Source organism: Nannospalax galili, unplaced genomic scaffold (genome assembly GCF_000622305.1).
Source record: "Nannospalax galili isolate Female #2095 unplaced genomic scaffold, S.galili_v1.0 scaffold567, whole genome shotgun sequence".
NCBI classification, from domain to species: domain Eukaryota; kingdom Metazoa; phylum Chordata; class Mammalia; order Rodentia; family Spalacidae; genus Nannospalax; species Nannospalax galili.
This window is the reverse complement of record NW_008357638.1, coordinates 1,806,919-1,828,207: the sequence shown is the minus strand read 5'-3', so window position 1 is coordinate 1,828,207 and position 21,289 is coordinate 1,806,919. Positions and strand designations below refer to the sequence as shown.

General features: G+C 43.4%; 1 protein-coding gene across 2 annotated transcripts; it reads left to right on the top strand.

The window, feature by feature from the left end:
- Positions 1–12,231: 12,231 nt before the first annotated feature.
- St8sia3 (ST8 alpha-N-acetyl-neuraminide alpha-2,8-sialyltransferase 3) lies at positions 12,232–20,427 on the top strand. Of its 2 annotated transcripts, XM_008855375.2 has the most exons (5): positions 12,232–12,600; positions 12,788–12,977; positions 14,284–14,406; positions 16,887–17,444; positions 19,166–20,427. In XM_008855375.2, exons 2-5 carry the CDS (start codon positions 12,799–12,801, stop codon positions 19,446–19,448), a joined length of 1,143 nt encoding a protein of 380 aa, XP_008853597.1. In that variant the 5' UTR covers positions 12,232–12,600; positions 12,788–12,798; the 3' UTR covers positions 19,449–20,427. The 2 variants fall into 2 exon arrangements, with proteins under 2 accessions (XP_008853597.1, XP_008853596.1); XM_008855374.2 differs by having other exon boundaries at positions 12,232–12,977; positions 19,166–19,863.
- The last annotated feature ends 862 nt before the right edge of the window (positions 20,428–21,289 follow it).

Genomic DNA, 21,289 nt, shown 5'->3' with positions numbered 1-21,289 from the left:
TCTATAGTGTCATTTAAACTCTTACTTGAAAGTCAAGACAGCCAGGTATGGTGATGAATGCCTGTGATCCCAGCACTTGAGAGACTGGGGAAGGAGGGTGGCAGGCTATATAGCATGACTCTGTTCAAAGGGGCAAAAGGAGGAAGGGAGGAGGGAGAGAGATAGTCAAAGACAGAGGGAGACAGACAGAGACCGAGAAGAAGAAAGTCAAGGCTAATGTTATGTCATAAATCAAATGAATTGTGAGGATAATATACTCGGTGCCAAGCATGTGATACACACAAGACACAGCAGAAGAGCTCAGAAAACAGACAGAAGAGGCTGTTGAGCATGGTGGGGCAGGTTAAGAACCTGGGCTTTAGCAACATAGATCTCCAGTCAAACCTCCTCCCTTTCACTAGAGTTCACTGGAGGATGTTTACGGTGCCTACAGAGCCACCCTGGGTGTCAAGATCTGACAGATGAAGCACAGCATCTTGCACATGCTCGTGGATTTGGGGAAGACCCGTGGGCATTCATGGCAGTGACACTTGCCGTGCACTGGCATGGGCCTGACCTCCAGGGGTCCCGGGCAGTGGTGGCCGATGCTCAGAGAGCTCTCTTTTTTCTTTCCTGGCTCTTCACCCACAGCTCCTACTACCTACATATAAACCTGCATTGCCTCCTCTTGCACTGGGGATCTTCAACCTACTAAGCTTGACAGAGTGGGCACAGTGGCAGAGAAGCAGGGCAGGATGGTGAAGACCTGAACTGGTCCCCTTGGCTATCGCTTTTAGAACAATCTCTGCACAAGACTTCTCAAGGACATGGACCTGGGACCAGGGACCAGATTTTATTTATGTTTGTGAGGGTTTTGCCTCCATGTATGTATGTGTACCATGCACATGTCTGGTACCAGAAGTCATGAAATTTCCTGGAACTGAAGTGACAGATGATTGTGAACCATCATGTGGGTGCTCAGAATTAAACCCAGGTCTTCTGCAAGAGCAACAAGTGTTCTTAACCGCTGAGCCATCTCTCCACCCCAAGTTTCAACTTTTAAAAAATAAACACTGACCTAAATGATATAGAGAGGGCACTATGACAGCCAAATTAAACTGGGTTCAACTGGCTTCACAATAACAAATTTTCTTTTTATACTACCAGAAGTCCTAGCAAAGAGTAACTATAGGATCAGTTAGTTCAATGGTTCACAACATCTTTAAGGACCCAGTTCCTTCTGCCTTTCCACTGTGTCACCCTCAGTGTTAGCTTTTTCCTCAGCCATCACGATCACAAAGTAGTTGCCACCCTTCCAGACCTCATAAAAAGCGTAACAATGTCTAGATGGATGTTCAGTCCCACTAGTCACATTTGATAGTTACTGCTAGTTCCCTTTTAAAAGTGAAGAGACATGCATGGGGATATCAGGTAGCTGTTCCTATTTAGCCATCATTGAGTTAGCCCCTGATCTTGGTAAAGTTGACCCCAGACACATCCTGTTAACTTAATCTCTGGCCCACTCTTCTTCCCTAATCTCATAAAAAATAAAACCTTCCCAAAAGATAGACTAAGGTTTCCAGATGGTAAAACTAAAGATAGGAGATCCAAGCAGAAAAAATAACAAGTAAGAGGTTGTGGGAGATAAGAATAATCAAATACATCTTCTAAAAAGTCATTAACTGTTTCCAGTTTAGTTGTTAGGATTTGGTTAGATGGTACAAAAAGGAAGGAAGAAGCCAGATATGGTGGTGCACACCTATAATCTCAATGTTTGGGAGCCCAAAGCAGGATTGCCAGTTTGAGGCAAGCCCAGGCTACACAGGGAGATCCTATCTCAAAGGGAAGAAGGGAAGGGAAAGGGAGACAGAGGCAGGCAAGGAGGGAAGAAGGAAATGAAAATAGAGAAAAAATATTAGTATTTACTAACATTGGTATAATTATAGAGTCTCTTAAAGTTTTATGGGACCTGGAAGTGAATCTAGCAAGCCACTGGTGTTCAAAGGAGTTGGTTCCGAGGCTGCTTCTGCACAACTACCAACTGACACTTTCTGGACCCTCCCTCCATAGTCCTGAGAGAACTGAAAGTCCATACAGATGAGTGGCCAATGGTAGATAGACCCACCCCCGCCCATTCAGAGCCTGCTGCTCTAGCAGAGGCCAGAAGTAGAACAGGGTCAGCTAAGTGGAGAGATCCCACTGCAAGGCAGAGTAGAAAGAGTCAAGGCCAATCCAAAGGACCCAAAGGATGAGGCTTTCAGGAGCAGACATGTGGGTGGAGATACTTAAAAGAGCTTTGCTTTAGGAGGAAAGAAACTGATGTGTTTAATTTTGTGTAGGTTAGGTTTGAGAAGATGATGGCACAACTAAGAGATGCCATTAGATGGGAAGGACTGGAATACAGGCCAGGGCTTTGCAGAGATGAGATTTGGGCAATGAGCTGCAATCATCCATTTATGGAGTATGTGCCTGACACTGCCATAGTTCCTTAAGGTGCAGCCTCTGATCGGGTATAGCTTACACTCCAATGTCCAAGCCCTTGAAAATGAGTGAGCCTTTGCATGACCCTCTCACTGATCTTCTCCTCTTTGTGTGAATATGCAGTACAGAGAGCAAGGCTGAGGGGCTGGGTGTGTAGATCAGTTGGTAGAGCACTGAAGTACTGGGTTTCATTCCCTAGCAACACTTGAACCAGGTATAGTTAAGCATGCCTCTACTTCTAGCACTTGAGAGTGGAGGCAGGAGGGTCAGAAGTTCAAGCCCATCTTTAACTACATAGCAAATCTGAGTCCAGCCTGTGTGATACATGAGACCCTGCCCAAAGCAAGACTGATTTGGGAAAACCAAACCAAGATGGTAGACAAAAAGCTAAGATGGGAAGTGTCAAGAGTCAGCAAAGTGTCATTTCCTAAAAGCCAAAAGAATGTGTTTAAAGAAGAAATTGGAGCTGGAAAGATGGTTTGGCAGTTAAGAGCACTGGCTGCTCTTGCAGAAGACTTGAGTTCAATTCCCAGCACTTACATAGTGGCTAACAGCTGTTTATAACTCCAGTTCCAGGGGAATTCAACACCCTCTTCTGACCTCCATGGGCCTTGCACAACATGGGTGCACTTATTACACATGCAGGCAATACACTCATAAAAAATAATACATAAAATAAAAATAATAAATAAATTATTTTTGTAAGGAAGAAATTGGTGTCAAACAGCCCCAGACTAACAGCTGAAGAAAAGTTATTGACCTTGATGTGTGGGTGCCATTGGTGAGCCTCTAGCAATGACTTCCTGTCCTCACTGGGTCCCTAAATCACTGAAAGCACACAGGCTTTCAGGAACTGCCCCCAGCATCCTGACTCAGTTGGTCTGGCGTTGGTATGTAGATTTCCATATCATTTTTCACTGGCTCAGGCAGCACTACTGTGAAGGAAGAGTTGAGAAACAGTATTTTAAAGAAAGCAATTGTACATCTGTCCATTGGCCCTAGCCATTCCATAATATACACAAAATTCAAAACATCATGGCATACAGAAAGATTGCATGCCATTTTATCTGTCAGTTTGAAAAATAAATTAATTAATAGAAGTTTGGTATATTTTTTAACGACTGATTTTGGCAGAGTGCTGGAGAGCAGAGACTAAAAAGAGAGCCACACTTTTCAGTATAAACACTAGCAATCTTAACATTGGACACGGAAGTTTAGCCTGTCTCCTTCTGCCTCAGTGTGTGATTTAACCTCTTTGGATCTTATCTGTGAAATCAAGATAAAAATACTTGCTGTGCCCAACTCACAGCTTCCTTGGGAGGTCAAGATAGGATAATAGATATGAGAGTACTTTGAAAAAAAAAGATTGAAGTGCTATAAAAATGTAAGATTTATATGGTTGTCAGTTCCTTTTCCCCAAAGATGGCCCTAAAGATAGTGATTATCAACTGTAAAGACCTACGAGGAACCAGCATCCCTTTCCACACTGAGCTCACAAAGACAGCATCCTTTGATAAGTGCTCACAGCTACTATCTAAAGGTCTAATGCTGTTTGCAGCTCTTGCTTTTTCACAGCTAGCCTTGCACCAAATCTATAATAGATGCACTTTCCAGAGTCTCACAAATCCTGCTTAAAATTACTAAATAACCCAGCCATCCAACTTGAAACTAAAAAGAGTAAAAAAGATACTACAGCAAATGTTAAAATGTAAGTTTAATGTTTTAAGGTTCCCATTCAGTTGTCAATGCTGTGGTTATGGAGAAAGGGGAAGGCAGAGGACAAATTGAGGCAATGCTGCAGATCAAAAAGCCTGATTCCCCAGGCAGAAGGGAAAGAATTATCTCATATCTAAACCAAAACCACCAGTAGAATTCAATAATCACCTTGAGGTCTCCCTGGGTATCTGGGTATGCTCACCTACATAACACATGCCATGCCGAGTCTACAAGAAGCAAAATGGACCTCCTCTCAGTTACCTGTCCACAGTGAGCAGTAACACCTGTCTGTGGTTGCTAAGGTCCCACAGAGAGCTTTCTTTAATCATAGATGACTATAGATGTTTGGAGTAGTATTACATCATGCTTTTGACTTACTTCTGGTTTCATGTTGTCCTTAGGTCAAAAATAAACAAACACAGCTCTTTGTCAAAGATACAGCAATACTTAACGGATATTTCTTTTTCTAATAAGAAATCTGAATTTAGAAAAAAGAAAAAATGGATAAAGTCCTAACTAGGAATTAAGACAGGTGTCAGGTAACTGGTGTGAGTATCTGAGAAATCATGGGGAAGATCAGTTACCTTCTCCCCTGTACTGATTAAATCTACTTTATTCTAGTTGTTATCAGGGAGAAGGTGCTAATGTTCTTGATCTACCCAAACCCCTCCACTACTCTCCTCCTAACGTCTTCCACCGGCTTCGAAGTTGCCCTCCTCAGACAGATCTACAGAGGCCAAAAGCCAGCCACTCCTTCATCCAATGCCACCTCTACAGGACTTGGACCCTTTCCCATGGAAAACTGTAAAGCCATAGAGTAATAGGATTTTGAAACAAAGCTATACAACTCTTCACATGTTTTTATGAATCTTCTCATCCTTGCAAGAGTTACTTTCTTTGTCCATGCATACTTGGGAAAAGTTCATCATGCAGGAAAAGGAGGCCAGAGGCACTGCAAGCACTCCATCCCTGGCTCTGTTCCTAATGAGAAACGTACACTTAAGAGAAGCACCTCCCACGTCCCAGTCAACACAGTTTAACCTTCTCATGTAGAAGTTAACTAGGCTTGATGCAAAAGGAAAAACTTTGTAGTCACTCAACCTCCTATGAAAATCCCATCTTTTAAAATACTGTTGGGGAGGTGGCTGGGGATGTAGCCCCTCTGGTAGAGTGCTTGCCTAGCATGCATGAAGCCCTGGATTCGGTTTCCAGTACAGCATAAATGGAAGATGCTAATGTGTGCCCATAATCCCAAAATTCAGGGGGTGGAGGAAGGAAGATTAGGAGTTCAAGTCTTCCTTGGCTACAAATAGAGTTGGAGCCCAACCTGAGGTATGAGAGACTCCGTCTCAAAAATGGATGGATGGATGGATGGGTGGATGGATGGATGGATGGATGGATGGATGGATGGACAGGTAGATGGATAGATGGATGGATGGATGGATGGGTGGATGGATGGATGGATGGATGGATGGATGGATGGACAGATGGATGGGTAGATGGATGGATGGATGGATGGATGGACAGATGGTTGGAAGGATAGTTCTGGGACCCTGGGAAGGCTATTTAACCTCCTGGATGTCTTACCTATCTATGCAAAGGAATAAAAATAGTATCTTTTTTAGCATGCCTGGAGATGGATTGTGCAGATTCACCAAATAGAACAGGGCATAGTCTGTTTTTACTGGATGTTTCAATATTAGGAAGTGTAGTGGTCTCCAACATCTGAGTCCCCTGTGAGCAAAAAATCTCAGCCACAGGTACATGCTTACCATGGGGACCCAAGCCAAGGGACCCGGCTGCTAAGCTGTTCATCCTTCACCAATTCCTATTGTTTTCTCAGAGGAAGCAGTACTCATCAATAAACCAGCAAGTGGCCATGCATTTTTCAAAATTACATGGAAATTTTACCATTTTTATACTGTTATAATACACAAACAAAACAGTGCTTTCTCCTGCTCTCAAAGATATGTTGTTGACAATTATAGTTTCAGAAGCACAAAGTACAAAACTGCCCAAAAACTCAAGATGAAAGGTAAAATTAGATTTCTTTTTTAAACCCTGCCCTCCCCCAGTGCCTTGGCAATGTTGTGGCTGCTCAAACTGTGGGTGATTTTCTATACCCACAGTCACTGCAATAAAGAGACACAATAGACATCTGAATAGCCTAAAACTTGACTGTAAGATTATTTTTCTCAAGTTGCTTCTCCAAGTATAATACCTTAGCTCCCAGTAAAAGTAATCACTGCAAATATTTGAAAAGTCGAAACTGTATGCAAGGGCCTGGGAGATTAACACAATTGAACATAATAGCTCCTTCCAAACCATTTCTCAGGGACTAGAAAGCAAAAGACTTGCAGCATTAAGACAGCATTCCAAATATATTTTATTTATTCAATGAAGAAAAAGGACTATTTGAAGTTCTTATATTCTTTTCACATAGAGACACTTCACTGAGCTTTAAGAGAAGTGTTCATCTGGAGGCTCAAAATGAGTCGTTCCTCGGCTGCTAGAAAATGTAATCGTTACAAACATCTGAAATGTTAAAAGCTGTGTAAAAGGTCTTTTGTAGAGATATAGACAAAAACCTTGAAATAAAAATTATTTTAAATGGATCTTGTCATTTATTTGTATAAGGCAAATACATCTTTGTGTACCTGGACGGGGTGCAAAGGGTACCTCTAGACAGCCAATGGCTATCTCTAGGGAGGTCACTGAGACCCTGAAGGCTAAGGATGAGAGGGAGCTTTTTTGGCCACAGTACATCCTTCTTCTGTTTTATGTATGTGCATGTATTAATATTAACCTAATTGAATTTAATTACTTAATTTAATTAACCATGGCCTTTTCAGCAGGCAAGGCAGCCTGTGTTTCCCAGTGGACTCACTGATCTACCTCTGTGATAAATCCTGGAGACTGGCCTTCTCCCTGGTCTGGCCCTCAGATATGCTATAAAGCATAGAAGCTCCCAGTTGCTTTCTATACTGAGCTCAGGGTGCTACATTGGCACTGATGGGATAAATGGCGAAAAGATAATGACTTCAGCCAACCCCTCAAGATAGTTAGCCCTCTCTCCCCAGGCTACAGTCCCACTTAGCCTTCTCCTAACCCAGAACAGGCCAGGGAGGCACCATTCTGATCTTTTCTTCACTTCCCCCCCAATCTCTCCACCCTTGCTAGGACGCACTCTCTTTCTCAAGAACCTGGAGGCACCATAACTAGGGGAGAAGGTTACTCTCTTCCTCTGGACTCTGGAATTCAAGTGTAACACACTGGAAACAAATCCCCTTCTGGCACACACTGGTTGACAAGTTTCTTTACTCTCTGAGCTTCCATTCTTCCTCCTTAAAATGGTGGTAATTATTATAGATACCACAGCTTGTGAAAGGTTTCATCCCTATAAACTTACTGTAAGTTGAAATTGCCATAGATTGAAGTACATTTTAAATGTTTCCTACATCTGACTTACTAAGTAAGCATCACAGCTTAGTCTGGCCTACCTTATAGATACTCAGAGCACGCACTTCCGTTAGCTTCCATTTGAGTGAAATCAACCAACGTAAAGCTTATTTTAGAAGAAAAATTGACTATCTCATATAACCTATTAAACATCTGTACCTAATACACACTGGAAACACAACACAAGATTGAATCTCAGTATTCACTCTTGTGAGTGTGTGTCTGACTGGGAGCTATGGATCTCTGCCCATTGTGAGAGAGATCATCATACCACATGTGGCTAACCTGCAAAAAAGATCAAAATTCAAAGTATGGTTTCCACTGAATCCGTGTCACTTTCACACCTTTGTAAAGTTGAAAATCTTTAGGTTGAACCAAGGTAAGCCAGGGACCCCCTGTATATTCTCAAAGGAAGGAACAAAGATTAAATGAGGTGAGGAATGTAAATGCCTAGTATCATACTCAACATACAGCAAGTAAATAAATGCTAGATGACATCACCAGATCCATCATCTTCATCAACAGGAGTAGGAATAGAAGTAACTGGTCCTCATGGCTAAAACAGTGCTTCCAGGCTTTTTAGCCTGTTCACACTTTTAGCTTTCCATCTGTCCCGGGACTTAAGGGATGTGATTTAGCAGAAAGGGTGGGCTTCACAACCACAGGACCTTGAGGAAGTCTTTAACCTCTCTTCCTTGTTGAGACAAGGTATTACTGTATAGTTCAGACTGACCTCAAACTCAAGATCCTCCTGCCTCAGCCCCACAAGTGCTGGGATGATAGGAATATGCCACCACACCTAGCTCTTAACTGCTTTCAATATCACTCTCTTCATCCAATGAGTGAAGAAAGTTATGCTTTCCTCAAAGGATCTGTACATAATTTACAAAACATGGCTGGCATATCTTGGCTGTTTTCACTCTGAGGAGACTCGTCTGTTCCTTGGTTACCACCAAGTCTTTGCTTTTCTGGATTGACACTTTTACCCAGCTGCTCCTGCCTGCCCTGCTATTTCTTACCATCCTCGTCTCTAAAACCTCATGCATCTTTCCAGGCTTTATTCATCTAAGAGCTTTTATGACACTGTCTGACCACAGTGATTTTTCCTACCCATGACTTTCATAGTATGTTTATTTTATATGGGGGAATAGACTGTGAAAAGCCAAAGAACCCAAAATCCTTTCTCTGTGGTTACTACTAGACTTGTCAGAAACCAAGATGTCGGTCAATAACATACAGAAAGAGTTCCAGTCACATATGGCCAGAAAGCAGTTTCCCAGTAGAGTCTCCCTCAGCCTCCATCGTTTCTGGGTAGGGTAACTAGCTCTTCTAGAAAGCCAACTCCTTCATGCTTTATTCAGTAGCCTATAACAGAAAATTATCAACTTGTTCACTTGGTTGCATTAGTTTACCTAGGATTATCACAGCTAAGCTTGTTGACTGTTACACTCCACAAGAAAGGAGGGGCAGGGAGAGTTAGCCACACCTCCAAACCAAGTCAGCCCTAGTTGCACAAGGGGAAGGGGCTAAGGGGATATAAGGGGAAGGGGCTAAGGGTATTTAAGCTGAGGAAGCTATGGGGAAAGTTTGTGCAGCTGTGGGGAAGTCACCATCCATGCTTGGATAAAGACTTTCCAGTGCAGCCTTGGGGAAGCTGGGGGGGAGCACATACACTTCTGTAAGTAAACCCTCATTCATTGTTCTGTAAGTAAACCCAATAAACTCACTGGTTTTCCAGACTAGTTTGGCAAAAACAAGCCTCCATTTGTTGTAGGGACCAAGGTGTATATGGGACGTAGAGCACTGTTTCACCTCTTGGAAGAAATTTTAGCAACAAAGTAGGAATTTTAGTTATAAAGTTCCATAAACTCACTGGTTTCCCAGACTGCAGTTTGAGGAAAACAAGCCTCACTTTGTGGCAGGAACCAAAGGGGGGCGGGAAACATTGTTTACATCTCCCAGAAGGAATTTTAGCTGTAATTGCCAAAATATCCTCAGCAAATGCTGGGGCTTCTTGCCCACCTCCCCCATTCATGCTGGGTTTTTGTTTGGCTTCGGCTTGCATAGGTCTTGTGCTGTGGGTTCATATGTGAAAACACCCTGCGGTGTCCAGATAACCCAGTTTATTTGTATTCATCTACCAGTTCTGGCTCCTACCATCTTTTCTCCCCCTCTTTCACAATGATCCCTGATCTTTGGGATTAGAGGATGAACTGCTTTGAAATCCAAGCAAAGTGAATCAATATCCTATGTCCCAAGGATGCTTCACAGAGGAAACTGGAGTTTCTTCATCTTCGGCATTCTCTGCATGGAAGCACCTCACTCAAGCACACCTTTCCCTATGCAACAGGACACTCATGGGGTCAGAGAAAAACACTAACAACTTACCCCTTCTGTTTCACTCATATTTAATAACAACTTAATTCAGGCTAGAGTGTTTAAACTCACCCTAACTCCTGGTACCTTTTTATCTCTTGGTTCTGCAAATGAAGAGCCTGAAGCACAGAGACACTAGTAACTCCCCCAAAGTCACAGAGCACACAGATGCCTGCCTCCCTCTGCTGCCTCTCACATCATACTCCCTGACCTCTCATTCAGTAAGAGTTTTTCCAATATATGGAAATCATTATGTAGTAATTATTCAGAATTATGACATTTATCCTATTCAGACGCCATGATGTGATTCTGAAATGTTCCCACTAGCTTGTTTTGAACTCTTGTTTCCTCAGTTGATGGTGTTATTTGAGGTGGCTATAGGCCGGTAGAAGTAGGTTTCTGAGAGTAGGCTTTTGAGGATCACAGCCTGCCTCTGATTTCAGTGTCCTTTGGTTCCTGATTTGCAGCAACTCCAAGCTCCTCTAAGGCCTTGAACTCTACTGTGATCTCCCCTCCATGACGGAGTGAAACTTCATCAAAGGTGAATCACAATAAATCTTCCCTGCCTTTCTGTCAGGCATTTTTATCAGGGCAACTCAAAAGTAACATATACCAGGCATACAAGACTTTCCTGAAGTTTGTGTGTGTGTGTGTTTTCATGTGGTTGGGTGTGAACATGCATGTGTGTGTTCACACATGTGCTCATTGGGACAGAAGTCAGAGGTTGACATCATGGCATCAAGAATCTTCAGTCATTGGCCACCTTATTTTTTTAATTTTATTTATTATTTTTATTTTATGTGTATGCACGTATTGCCTGCATGTAGGTAAGTGCGCCCGTGTCATGCAATGCCAGTCAGAAGAGGCTGCTGAATCCCCTGGGACTGGAGTTATGGAAAGTTGTTAGCTGCCATGGGGGTGCTGGGATTCGAACCCAGGTCTTCTGTAAGAACAGTAATGTTCTTAACTGCTAAGCCATCTCTCCAGCCCCCACCACCTTGTTTTTTGAGACAGGACCTCACTGAATCTAGAGTTTACTCACTGACCGGACAGTGAACCCCAGGGATCTGCTTGACTCTCCCCCTGCCCCCCATACACCTAGCCAGGCAGTGCCTGGCTTTTAGTGTGTCCCAGGCATCTTAACTCAGATCCTCATGCTTATATGGCAGTCTCCCTAGTTCCTGAATCTTTTTAAATAACAAAAATCTCTATGAGGCCCAGCACTCCTCTATGAGATCAAGGACAACCTGCTCTCCATAGCAAGTCCAGGCCAGCTCGGGCTACAGGGAGACCCTGTTTCAAAAAGTTCAAAAAAATAATCTCCATGCCTTCTTGACCCACATTTTTATATTTTGACATGTCTTTTGTGAGTACTAGGTGGTCTCCTTTGCCACTGAGAACAGAAGCATCCTGTTCTAACCACTAACCACTAACCACTGTCAGACATGTGCTTCATGAGAGAACTCACCTGGCCTTCAAACAATGAGTATTACCTCAGGCTGAGACCAAGTAAGTCTTGCTCTTTAGGAGCTTCCAGCTCAAGAGTTCCCCTTTTCAATGAGTTTACAGCCCCCAGACAAGGTAAAACATTAGGTGAGCCCACATCACAAAGGCAAGAGTTCAGAAGAGAAAGAAATAAGTCTCCTGGGGGGGGAAAAAAAATCCCAGCTTGCTTTATGGAAAAGACTCTCAAAGACTAATATCTCACCTCAACCTTTTTTCATTAGTGCTTATTGACCAGTACTGGGAAGACCAAACCATGGGTAAAGCCAGGGTGGACAAGGCCATAATCCTCACTCACAGATCACCTCATAACTTTGCTAGGCAGTGCAAACTCTTTACCGTTAAGCAAATATGTAGTAGACATAGAGCATAGATTCTAGAACATTCTCCTGAATTTTTTTTTGAAGTGTGCCTAAGGTAGGTCGACCCAGTTGCTGTTTGTAGCTTTCTTTCTGAAAGCAGGGGCTGCCTTAGGTTCAGGGCGGTGCCTGATGGAGAGGAGGAACGCGTTTAAACGTTTATCTTCCTAAAACCCACTCCCCTTGCATCTCTGAGAAGCACCCAGCTGGTGTTTATCCTCCGCGGTAGCAAATCCGGTTATTTACCTCCCTATTTTTCGTGATGTATTTTATAAAGTAATGAATGGTCCATTAAACTAAGTTTGGGCGTCTGTCTCCCGATCACCACCTCCTCACCGCCACCTCCTCGCTGGTACCCTCAGCCAGCCCCGGAGGTCGCTGGCGTGAGCTGCAGCCCTGCAGCCTCCTTTCTCCTTCCTCTGCCACCTCCCTTCTGCCCTCCCTCTCCCGTACCCCTCCTCCTGGTTATTTGGGAGATTAGAGTTCATTAATTAAATCCTGTGCTTAGATCGAACTGTAACATTATTCCAATCACATTTATCTTGCAGACGGCGGCGGAGATGGCAGCCTCACTGGAAACGCGCCGGGGAGTCTGAGCCAGCGGCCGGACACGCACCACACCGCGTGCTCCATCGCTCAGCCGCGGCGCAGACCCTCCATCTTCCTGCTCAGCTCCAGCCCGGCTTGCCCCTGCCCTGAGAGGCATCCGCTTCTCTCCTGGCTCCAGGTCGTCCTCCACCCCCGGCCCTCCGCGACTTAACTGCCTGGGTCCCCTCCCCTGTCACAAACGCTCACACGCGGCCGCGAACACACACACGAGAGAGAGAGAGAGAGAGAGAGAGAGAGAGAGAGAGAGACGCCAGTGAGCTGCTGAACGCTTAATGGACCGATTTCCCCGCTTTCTCTGAACGCAGCCCAGTCCGGGATGAGACATTGCAAAATGGCCCGGGTCGCCAGTGTGCTGGGGCTGGTCATGCTCAGCGTCGCGCTGCTGATTTTATCGCTTATCAGCTACGTGTCCCTGAAAAAGGAGAACATCTTCACCACTCCCAAGTACGCCAGCCCGGGGGCGCCCCGAATGTACATGTTCCATGCGGGATTCCGGTGAGTGCGGGCCTCTACTGGAGAGGCCCCGGGTACCTCGGGTCGAGGGTCGATGGTGTGTCGGGGCCGGCAGAAGGGGTGTTTGGGCTTCTCCAAACACCTTGGGCCAGATAGCTGCGATAGCTGCGAGATCTCTCTCTCTCTCTCTGTCTCTGTCTCTCTCTCTCTCTCTCTCTCTCTCTCTCCCTCTCTCTCTCTCTTAACCTAAAGCCCCAAAAGCCTTTGTCCTAATCGATGTGATTGTATTTCTTGTATTCGTCCTCTGCATCCCCTCCCCCATTTCAAAAATGGGGTTGTGGAGGGAGAGGCAGTGTCTGAGCGGGGCGGGGGTGGGGATGCTGTCAGTGAACCGAGAGGGGGACAGGCGCGAGGTGAGTGCCCTCCTGGTGCCCAGGCTGCAGACTCGGCCCGGTAGGTTCGCGGCAATTTAATGGCGCAGGCGCCGACAGCGCCCGCACCCTCCTTCCCTCCTCCCCTATTCTCATCAAAGGATGCGCGGGTTTATCCTGTAGAAGCACCTGGGGGTTCTTCCTCGACCCTTTCCCACACACAAACCCCACATCCCCGCCTCCTCCTTTCCTGGGTTTCTGCAGGAAGCGAGCTTAACGCTAAGGGCCGCCCACCCTGGCCGGGTCAGAGGCACCACCCGGCGCATCGGGAGCCCCACCCCTACCTGTGCCCCCAAGGAGTTCTGATGGGCGGGTGGCAGCTACAAACTGCAGCCTGTGGTCAGAGGAATGCGGAACCTGGAGAATCAGGGCCTGGGGACAACAACCGAGCTGCTGGCGCCTCCGGGGGTCTCTAGCTCTGGGCGGGGGCGAGGTGTGTATGTGGAAGCAGACACCGGCTCGGGAAGGAAAAGGTTAAGACAGGAGCGCCACAACCCCGCCCCCTCCTTCCCCAGAGTCTCCTATTTCCTTTGCCCTTTCTCCAAAAAAATCAATTCATCTGGCTTCTTGGGCAGCCGGGGTCCAGCAGGCCGCTGTTCGTGGTGCCGACTCCCGGTCCCCTCGGTGCAGCCGGCTGCAGCCCTGCTCCCCGCTCCCCGCCCCGCAGTCTGCGTGACCGCCATCTTATGATCTCTCTCGCACCCGGATGGCTGGACCATGAGAAAGAGTTTCCCCAATTTTCTTCCTTTCTCCCGGGAGTGTGCGGGAGCCGAGAATGGGCCAAAGGAGAGGGGCTGTAGGGTGAATGGGACGGCGCGTGCCAGCTGCCCCCTCTCGGGAGCTGCTGGGGCTGTCATGGCTACCTCGGACCCCCTCTTGAGGCCAGCGCCACAATCTGAACTCATGCTCCTCTCCAGGTCACAGTTTGCGCTGAAGTTTCTAGACCCGTCATTTGTGCCCCTTACGAATTCTCTCACCCGTGAAACCCAAGAGAAACCTTCTAAATGGACATTTAATCGGACAGCGTTTTTACATCAAAGGTATGATAGGAAGAGAGGTCTTTTGTTTGTTTGTTTTTAATTATGGAGCTAAATAAAACAAACAGATAAAAACAAACCCAAAACCACGAAAAGCCCATCTCACCCCAGCTGCAAACGTTAAGATCTTGGTCCTCCTGGCCTGAATGGGAGAGGAGGTAATGAGTAACCCTCCCTCTCAAATGCCTGCTGTGCCCTCTCCAAAAAGAGAAGCATCAAGATGAACAACTTCAATGAATATATATTCCCAACACCCTTCCTAAATTGGCCTTGAATGAATACCAAGATGTAAAGTCTGACTTCAACTCCCAAAGCTTGTCTGTTTTAAAAAACGATTAATTGCAATGCATTTTCTTCACACTGCAAAATTAAAAAAAAAAAATTAATTATACAATCTTGCAGAAACACAAAGGATATCATACTACATCCCCCTCATATCACCACTGAAGATGTGGGCCCAAATATATGTGCACTTAAATGATTGTGCTTTGGTTTTGCCTGTTTGTTTTCATTAAGTCTTTACAGCTTCTAACTTATAAACCTATCTAACCCTATCCGTAATTACAGCGACTGTTTTTTATGCATGAAGAAGGCTTCTGTTGTTTTAGGTGGAGGGAGAAGAATAAAATTTATTGAAATCACTTATTCTTAGTGATTCTGATCTCAGAACCACAGATCAGTTGATACTCCTCTCATGGTGGGATTATTATGCTGCTAAGTGCAATGTGAGCCATCTAGTGTATTCATTAAGGGTGTGAATACTTTACAAACCAGTGTGTTTAGGGAGCTGTGTTTGGGCTGTACTATTTCTTATTTCTGTACTTTTTTAAGAATTGTAGTCTACTGGCAGAATTAAAAGAAATCCCTGAGTATCCATGCTGTCAGGAAAATGTTGTTTCTCTGGAAAAACTGACATTAAGCATGTGATTATAATTGCAGTTTAAATATTTGTGTTAAATTTGAAACTAGTCCATGATCATTCATTCTAGTCCCTAGAAATGCTTTTTGTTGTTGTTGTTTTGTTTTGTTTTAGCTTTGGGATTTTCATCTAAATTTAATTTTGTAGACAATACAGAAAGTTTCCATGGTAAAACACCTTATACCATTCCCCCAAACACATCTCTAGCTCAATGAAAATATTTTCTCAGACTAGACCAGGTAACCCTAACAATCACAACAATACTTCCTCTGAAATCTTCCCTCCTATCAATTCATTTATTAGGTAATCTTTCAGTTTTACCACTATCGTTTTAAACTTGCTTTTATAACAGCTTTAAGAATAGGGGCTGGAGAGGTGGCTCAGCAATTAAGAGCACTGACTGCTCTTGCAGACAACCCAGGTTCAATTCCCAGCGTGTACATGACAGCTAACAGTCATCTATAACTCCAGTTCCAGGGGATCTGACACCTTCTTCTGACCTCCATGACATGCATGACATGGGTGCACTTATACACATGCAGGCAATATACTCATACACATAAAATGAAAATATTATTTTTAAAAAGAATGGTACTCATAACTGAAATTTTCTAATTGACTATATTGGTTTGTGTTGCCCTGTAATTTGAAAACATTTCATTTCACCATGCTGTTGTTTGTCAAAGGGCACAGGAGTTTAGATGTGATTTTTTTTTTTTTTTAACCCTGGATTACCTAAAAACAAAGTAGCATGTTACTGGTCTCTCTTAAATATTTTAAGTAGCTGAGACTTTAAAAGGAGACAGTTTCACTGAAAGCTCAATATGGAATCCATCTGACCAGTCCTCGGTATCCCTTTTCTCTTATCTTTGCTTTATGCTGTTGAAATCTACATACATTTTCAGGTTTTCGGTAGCCTCTTTTCCTAAGGATCTATGTTCCGTTAAGCTGTGTTTCTATATAGTCAAGCAGAACAAATATCCCTGTTTCGTTATTCAACAGGCTTTAATGAGATTATCATCTTATTGGTATTAAATATTCAGCCACACCCACAACTATTCCAATTTTCATATAATAATAGTGACATACAACGTACTGACATCTACTTGGCTGTTATTTGGACACCAGTAGTGTTTGATATTCTTTCAACACTGAAGTCCAATAGCAAGCAAGTAGTCCCTAGTTACAAACTCTAAGTTGCCAATGTTTGTGCATTAATGTAAGCTCTTTGAAGCCTGTATAAACTGCCTCCCTGTGTTTTCTGACACAGTTTGGCATCTGCTTTCTCCCTAATCAAATACACTCTTCAAGTAGACCAGAATACCAAGAAATGGCAGCTAAAACTGTTCACTGAATTTACAAGCATCAAAAGATTGCATTCAGAACTTGACTGAGAGATTACCATGTCTATGCATTATAAAGCAGTCTTCCTTCAAAGACCATAATTATGAATGTATCTTTCTTGGATTCAATATGTTTAGGATTCTTGTCTGAATTAAGTGGCAGCATATGAAACTCAGTTCTTTTGAATTGAATGCATTTAATGAATCTTTTTTTATTTTAGGCAAGAAATTCTTCAGCATGTCGATGTAATAAAAAATTTTTCTTTGACCAAGAATAGTGTTCGGATTGGACAACTGATGCACTATGACTATTCCAGCCATAAATATGTTTTCTCTATTAGCAATAACTTCCAGTCACTGCTTCCAGATGTGTCACCCATTATGAATAAGCATTATAATATTTGTGCTGTGGTTGGAAATAGTGGGATCCTAACAGGGAGCCGGTGTGGAAAAGAAATAGATAAATCAGATTTTGTTTTTCGTTGCAATTTTGCCCCTACGGAGGCTTTCCAAAGAGATGTTGGAAGGAAAACCAACCTTACCACCTTCAACCCCAGCATCCTAGAAAAATATTACAACAATCTTTTGACCATTCAGGACCGTAACAACTTTTTCCTCAGTTTAAAAAAGCTTGATGGGGCCATTCTTTGGATCCCTGCATTTTTCTTCCACACTTCCGCAACTGTTACCAGAACGTTAGTCGACTTCTTTGTTGAACACAGAGGTCAGTTAAAGGTCCAGTTGGCTTGGCCTGGAAATATAATGCAACATGTCAACAGGTGTGTATATTTTATTACGTTTAACTCATATCCCACCAGATGGCAAATCAATATTGTAATCTCTTGGGTGTGGGAGTCATCCAATTCACTAGTTGTGGTGGTTAGTTTAGTTCTTGAGGACAAGCTCTTATCTTTTGTGATGAACAAATGAATCACTCTAATTAAAAAGTTCAGTCTATCCCTACCTGGTAACCAAGTGCTAACTGAAGAGACTGTGTTCATTGCTCACCCCTTTCTTTTCTTGTCCCCTTCTTAGTGACTAGTTCTGGAAATTACCACAGATCAAGAACTTTCCTTGCACAAATACGTATAGCCCAATAACACCAGTGGCTAAATTACACAAAGTGGATAATTTTTTAACTAATTTTTTTTTAGCAAAAACAATTTTTTGAGTGGACGTGGTGGTACATGCCTTTAGTTCCAGTGCTTGAGAGTCAGAGGCAGGTGGATCTCTGTGAGTTCAAGGCCAACCTGGTCTACATAGCTAGTCAGCTGGGGCTATAGCGAGACCCTGTCTCCAAAAGATAAAAAAAAACTTTTTTTGACTTAAAATTATCCATTTTGTTTTAAGTGTTTTGTAGATGTCCATGATTAGGAGACCACCTAAATAAATCAAAGACTATATAATCTGCCTTCAATATTTGAGTACAAAAGCCTAGGGAGAGTATTTTAGGAGCTCACTATTATCCCTTATGTTTTGACAAGGAGACTAGTTGGAGATGCAACATTTGCATCTAACCTTGTAACTTAGTTCTGGCTGTTTGTAAGAATCAGAGTTTTAAAATAAAATACTACTGCCTGGACTGTACTTGAGAGAGTCTCAGGCAGTGAGGGAGGGAAGGACTAATTTTGGTGTTTTTAACAGCTCCCTCGGTAATTCTAATATGCAGTCAGAAACAAAAGCCAGTAGTAATAATTCAGGGAGTTTTTTAAAGCAAGATTAATTGTGGGATTTTTTTCCCCCTGTAAAACATCTGAGCAAATTGCTCAACTCTCATTTCCCCTATGTAAGAAACCCTGGAGCCCTACCAGAGCCTAGCTATTATTACAAATGAGGGTCAGTTCTGGCAGACCTGGTAACCAAAAAATCCTACAGATTTTCATAACTTAATAGATATTACTATCTTGTTACCATTCAAAGTCATCCAAATTTAAGATGCTTTAGTTGCTTTTTTATTGAGGGAGGACTCCTATAATCAGATAAATTAGTGTGTCTCCAAAGGAAGGACTATTATTTATAGTCCACACTGGGACCATTTGTTTTGAGAGAAAAGGGTGCTATGACTAATCACAACAGGGGTAAAAGACATAAACTGGAACTCTGCCCATTTCCCAGGGTGTTTAGTCACCTTTTAAAGAGATTATGGCTTCCAGCCCCTAGGTTTAACAACTGAAGCACAGAGAGCAGGGGTCGTTTACCCAAAGCTAATGCTGAAAAATGGACAAAGTCATGGGTAGAAGCCAGGTCTTACACTACCAACCTGTCCCAAGTCTTTGACTTCATTGTTTTGCTCCATTCCACTCCATTCTTGTTCAATTTAAGTCAAGTTTTAAATTGTTTTTGGAAGGGGACAAGTCAGTATGACTGGACTGGAAGGTGTATTTACCCATAAAGCATAAACAGTCCAAAAAAATCCAGCTCTCAGTCCAGTCCTATTGACTTACTTGATAGACACCCTCCACACTGGCCACTGAATCCACATGTACTTATTGTTCTGCAGGTACTGGAAAAACAAACACTTGTCGCCCAAACGGCTGAGCACAGGTATCCTTATGTACACCCTTGCATCTGCAATATGTGAAGAGATCCACTTGTATGGATTCTGGCCTTTTGGATTTGACCCCAACACAAGGGAAGAGCTTCCATACCATTACTATGACAAAAAAGGAACCAAGTTTACTACCAAGTGGCAGGAGTCCCACCAGCTGCCTGCTGAGTTTCAGCTGCTGTACCGAATGTATGGAGAAGGGCTCACCAAGCTCACTCTGTCACACTGTGCCTAAGAACTCCGAATGGAAAGTGCCAAATGGCTATTTAAAAAGTGCCCCAAATCAAATTGAATAGTTTCCAGAATAGAACCCCAGAGACTGTCTGACAAATCTTGTCTGCCACTTAAAAGATGTCTTCTCTCCCTCGTTTGCACTGCTCTTGAATGGTCTTAGACTTAGTAGGACAGGTGCTTTGAAGCCACATGATTCAGACTTGATTAGTGAAAGGAATGTTGCATTTGGAAATATGCTGTAAACAGAATGGCTTTAAGTATTTTCACATTTGTATTTTAATAAAAAACTGATTCCCGTGTGGATGGGGACCATAGCTGTAGTCTCTCTGGCCCTGCTCAGACACTGTCCTCATTATCAGAGGCCTCTGACCCACTGGGGCAGGATCTCTTTTGCCAGTGGGATAAGACTCTTCAAATGGAAACAAACAAACAAACAAAAAACACAACAGGTTTTCAGTTTACATATCCCCCCTCTCTCTCAATTCCCCTTGCCCCACCACCATGGGATCTAATAATTTGCTAGGAATACTCCTGGATTAGCTTTGCTTGTATGTGTTTGCATCTGTCCTTGACATGTTCAAGGCTCTGGTTAACTTTGATGTTTCATGACAAACAGCCACTCATGATGACTTCTGTAAGAAATGCCTCTTATCAAGTCCTCCCTTGTCATTACTGTCATTCTACAGCAGGATGACACATCTGGGTTGAGTGATATATGCTACTGTGTCTCTTTCTCTGTCCCAAAGAAAGTCTGTAGTATAAGTGCACTGCATCTTTTGGCATGAGTGCAATTGTGGCAGATACCTGCAAGGGTATTCTAGCCTATGTTTGGTGTCTCACAGTCTCAATTCAGTCACTAAGCTGGCACTCTCTCAGAAGTGAGTGAATAAACTGAGTTAATTTAAAAGCCTGGGGAAGGACTAGAGAGATGGCTCAGTGGTTGAAAGCACTGGCTGCTCTTGCAAAGGGCCCAGAGTCAGTTCCTAGCACCCACATAGTGGCTGACAACCATCCAGGAGGTCTGACACCTTCTTCTGGCCTCCATGGGCACTGCACGACAGGGGTGCACTTATATACGTGAAGGCAAAGCATTCACACACATAAAATAAAAATAAAATTCGAAGCCGTCAGAATATAAAGGAAAAGAAAGAAGAATGTTTACAAGGTGGAATGGAAAACTATATATTCTATAAATTGTTGTGACCATGTTGCCCATTCAGAACCTTTCAGAAGCACAAGGGTTACTGTGGAAGACAAAGCATGGGTTTGGCCAGACTGGCCCTATGTGAGGAATGCTAAGGTCAGGTCATTTCTGTTCCATCCCTACCAACAACCACCTAGATCTGCTTGCTGTCTCTGAGACAGTTGTAGATGCTAATCTTTCTTTCCACTCAGGTCAAGTCTGTGTACCTATACATCAAGCATTTCAAAGGGAAACTCTATTATGCCATGACAAGACTGGGTCCTAAATCTGAACTCAGTTGGCCATTGTCCTTTTCACTGTTTGACCTAAAGCAGTAGAAATCACATCGCTCTCAGCTCAGGCTTTGACCAAGCAGCACTTTGTGCTTCCAAAGTCTTGCCAAGTTGATGTTAAATTTTAATAAGGGTTCCTTTCCTCCTACCAAATGCCTGTCAAGCACATTTGTTATATGTTTTAGTGGGATAGCTCATTCTTTTCCAGAAATCTGTTTTGGTTGTTTATAATGTTACAAATACTTTAAAATTATAGTTATATTTCAGCCATCAGTGTACTGCCACCTCTTTGGGAATAAACAATCATGTCTAAAAGTAAACTGAGTGCAATAAGGAGAGACATACATAGTCCTTATGCTGTGGGCC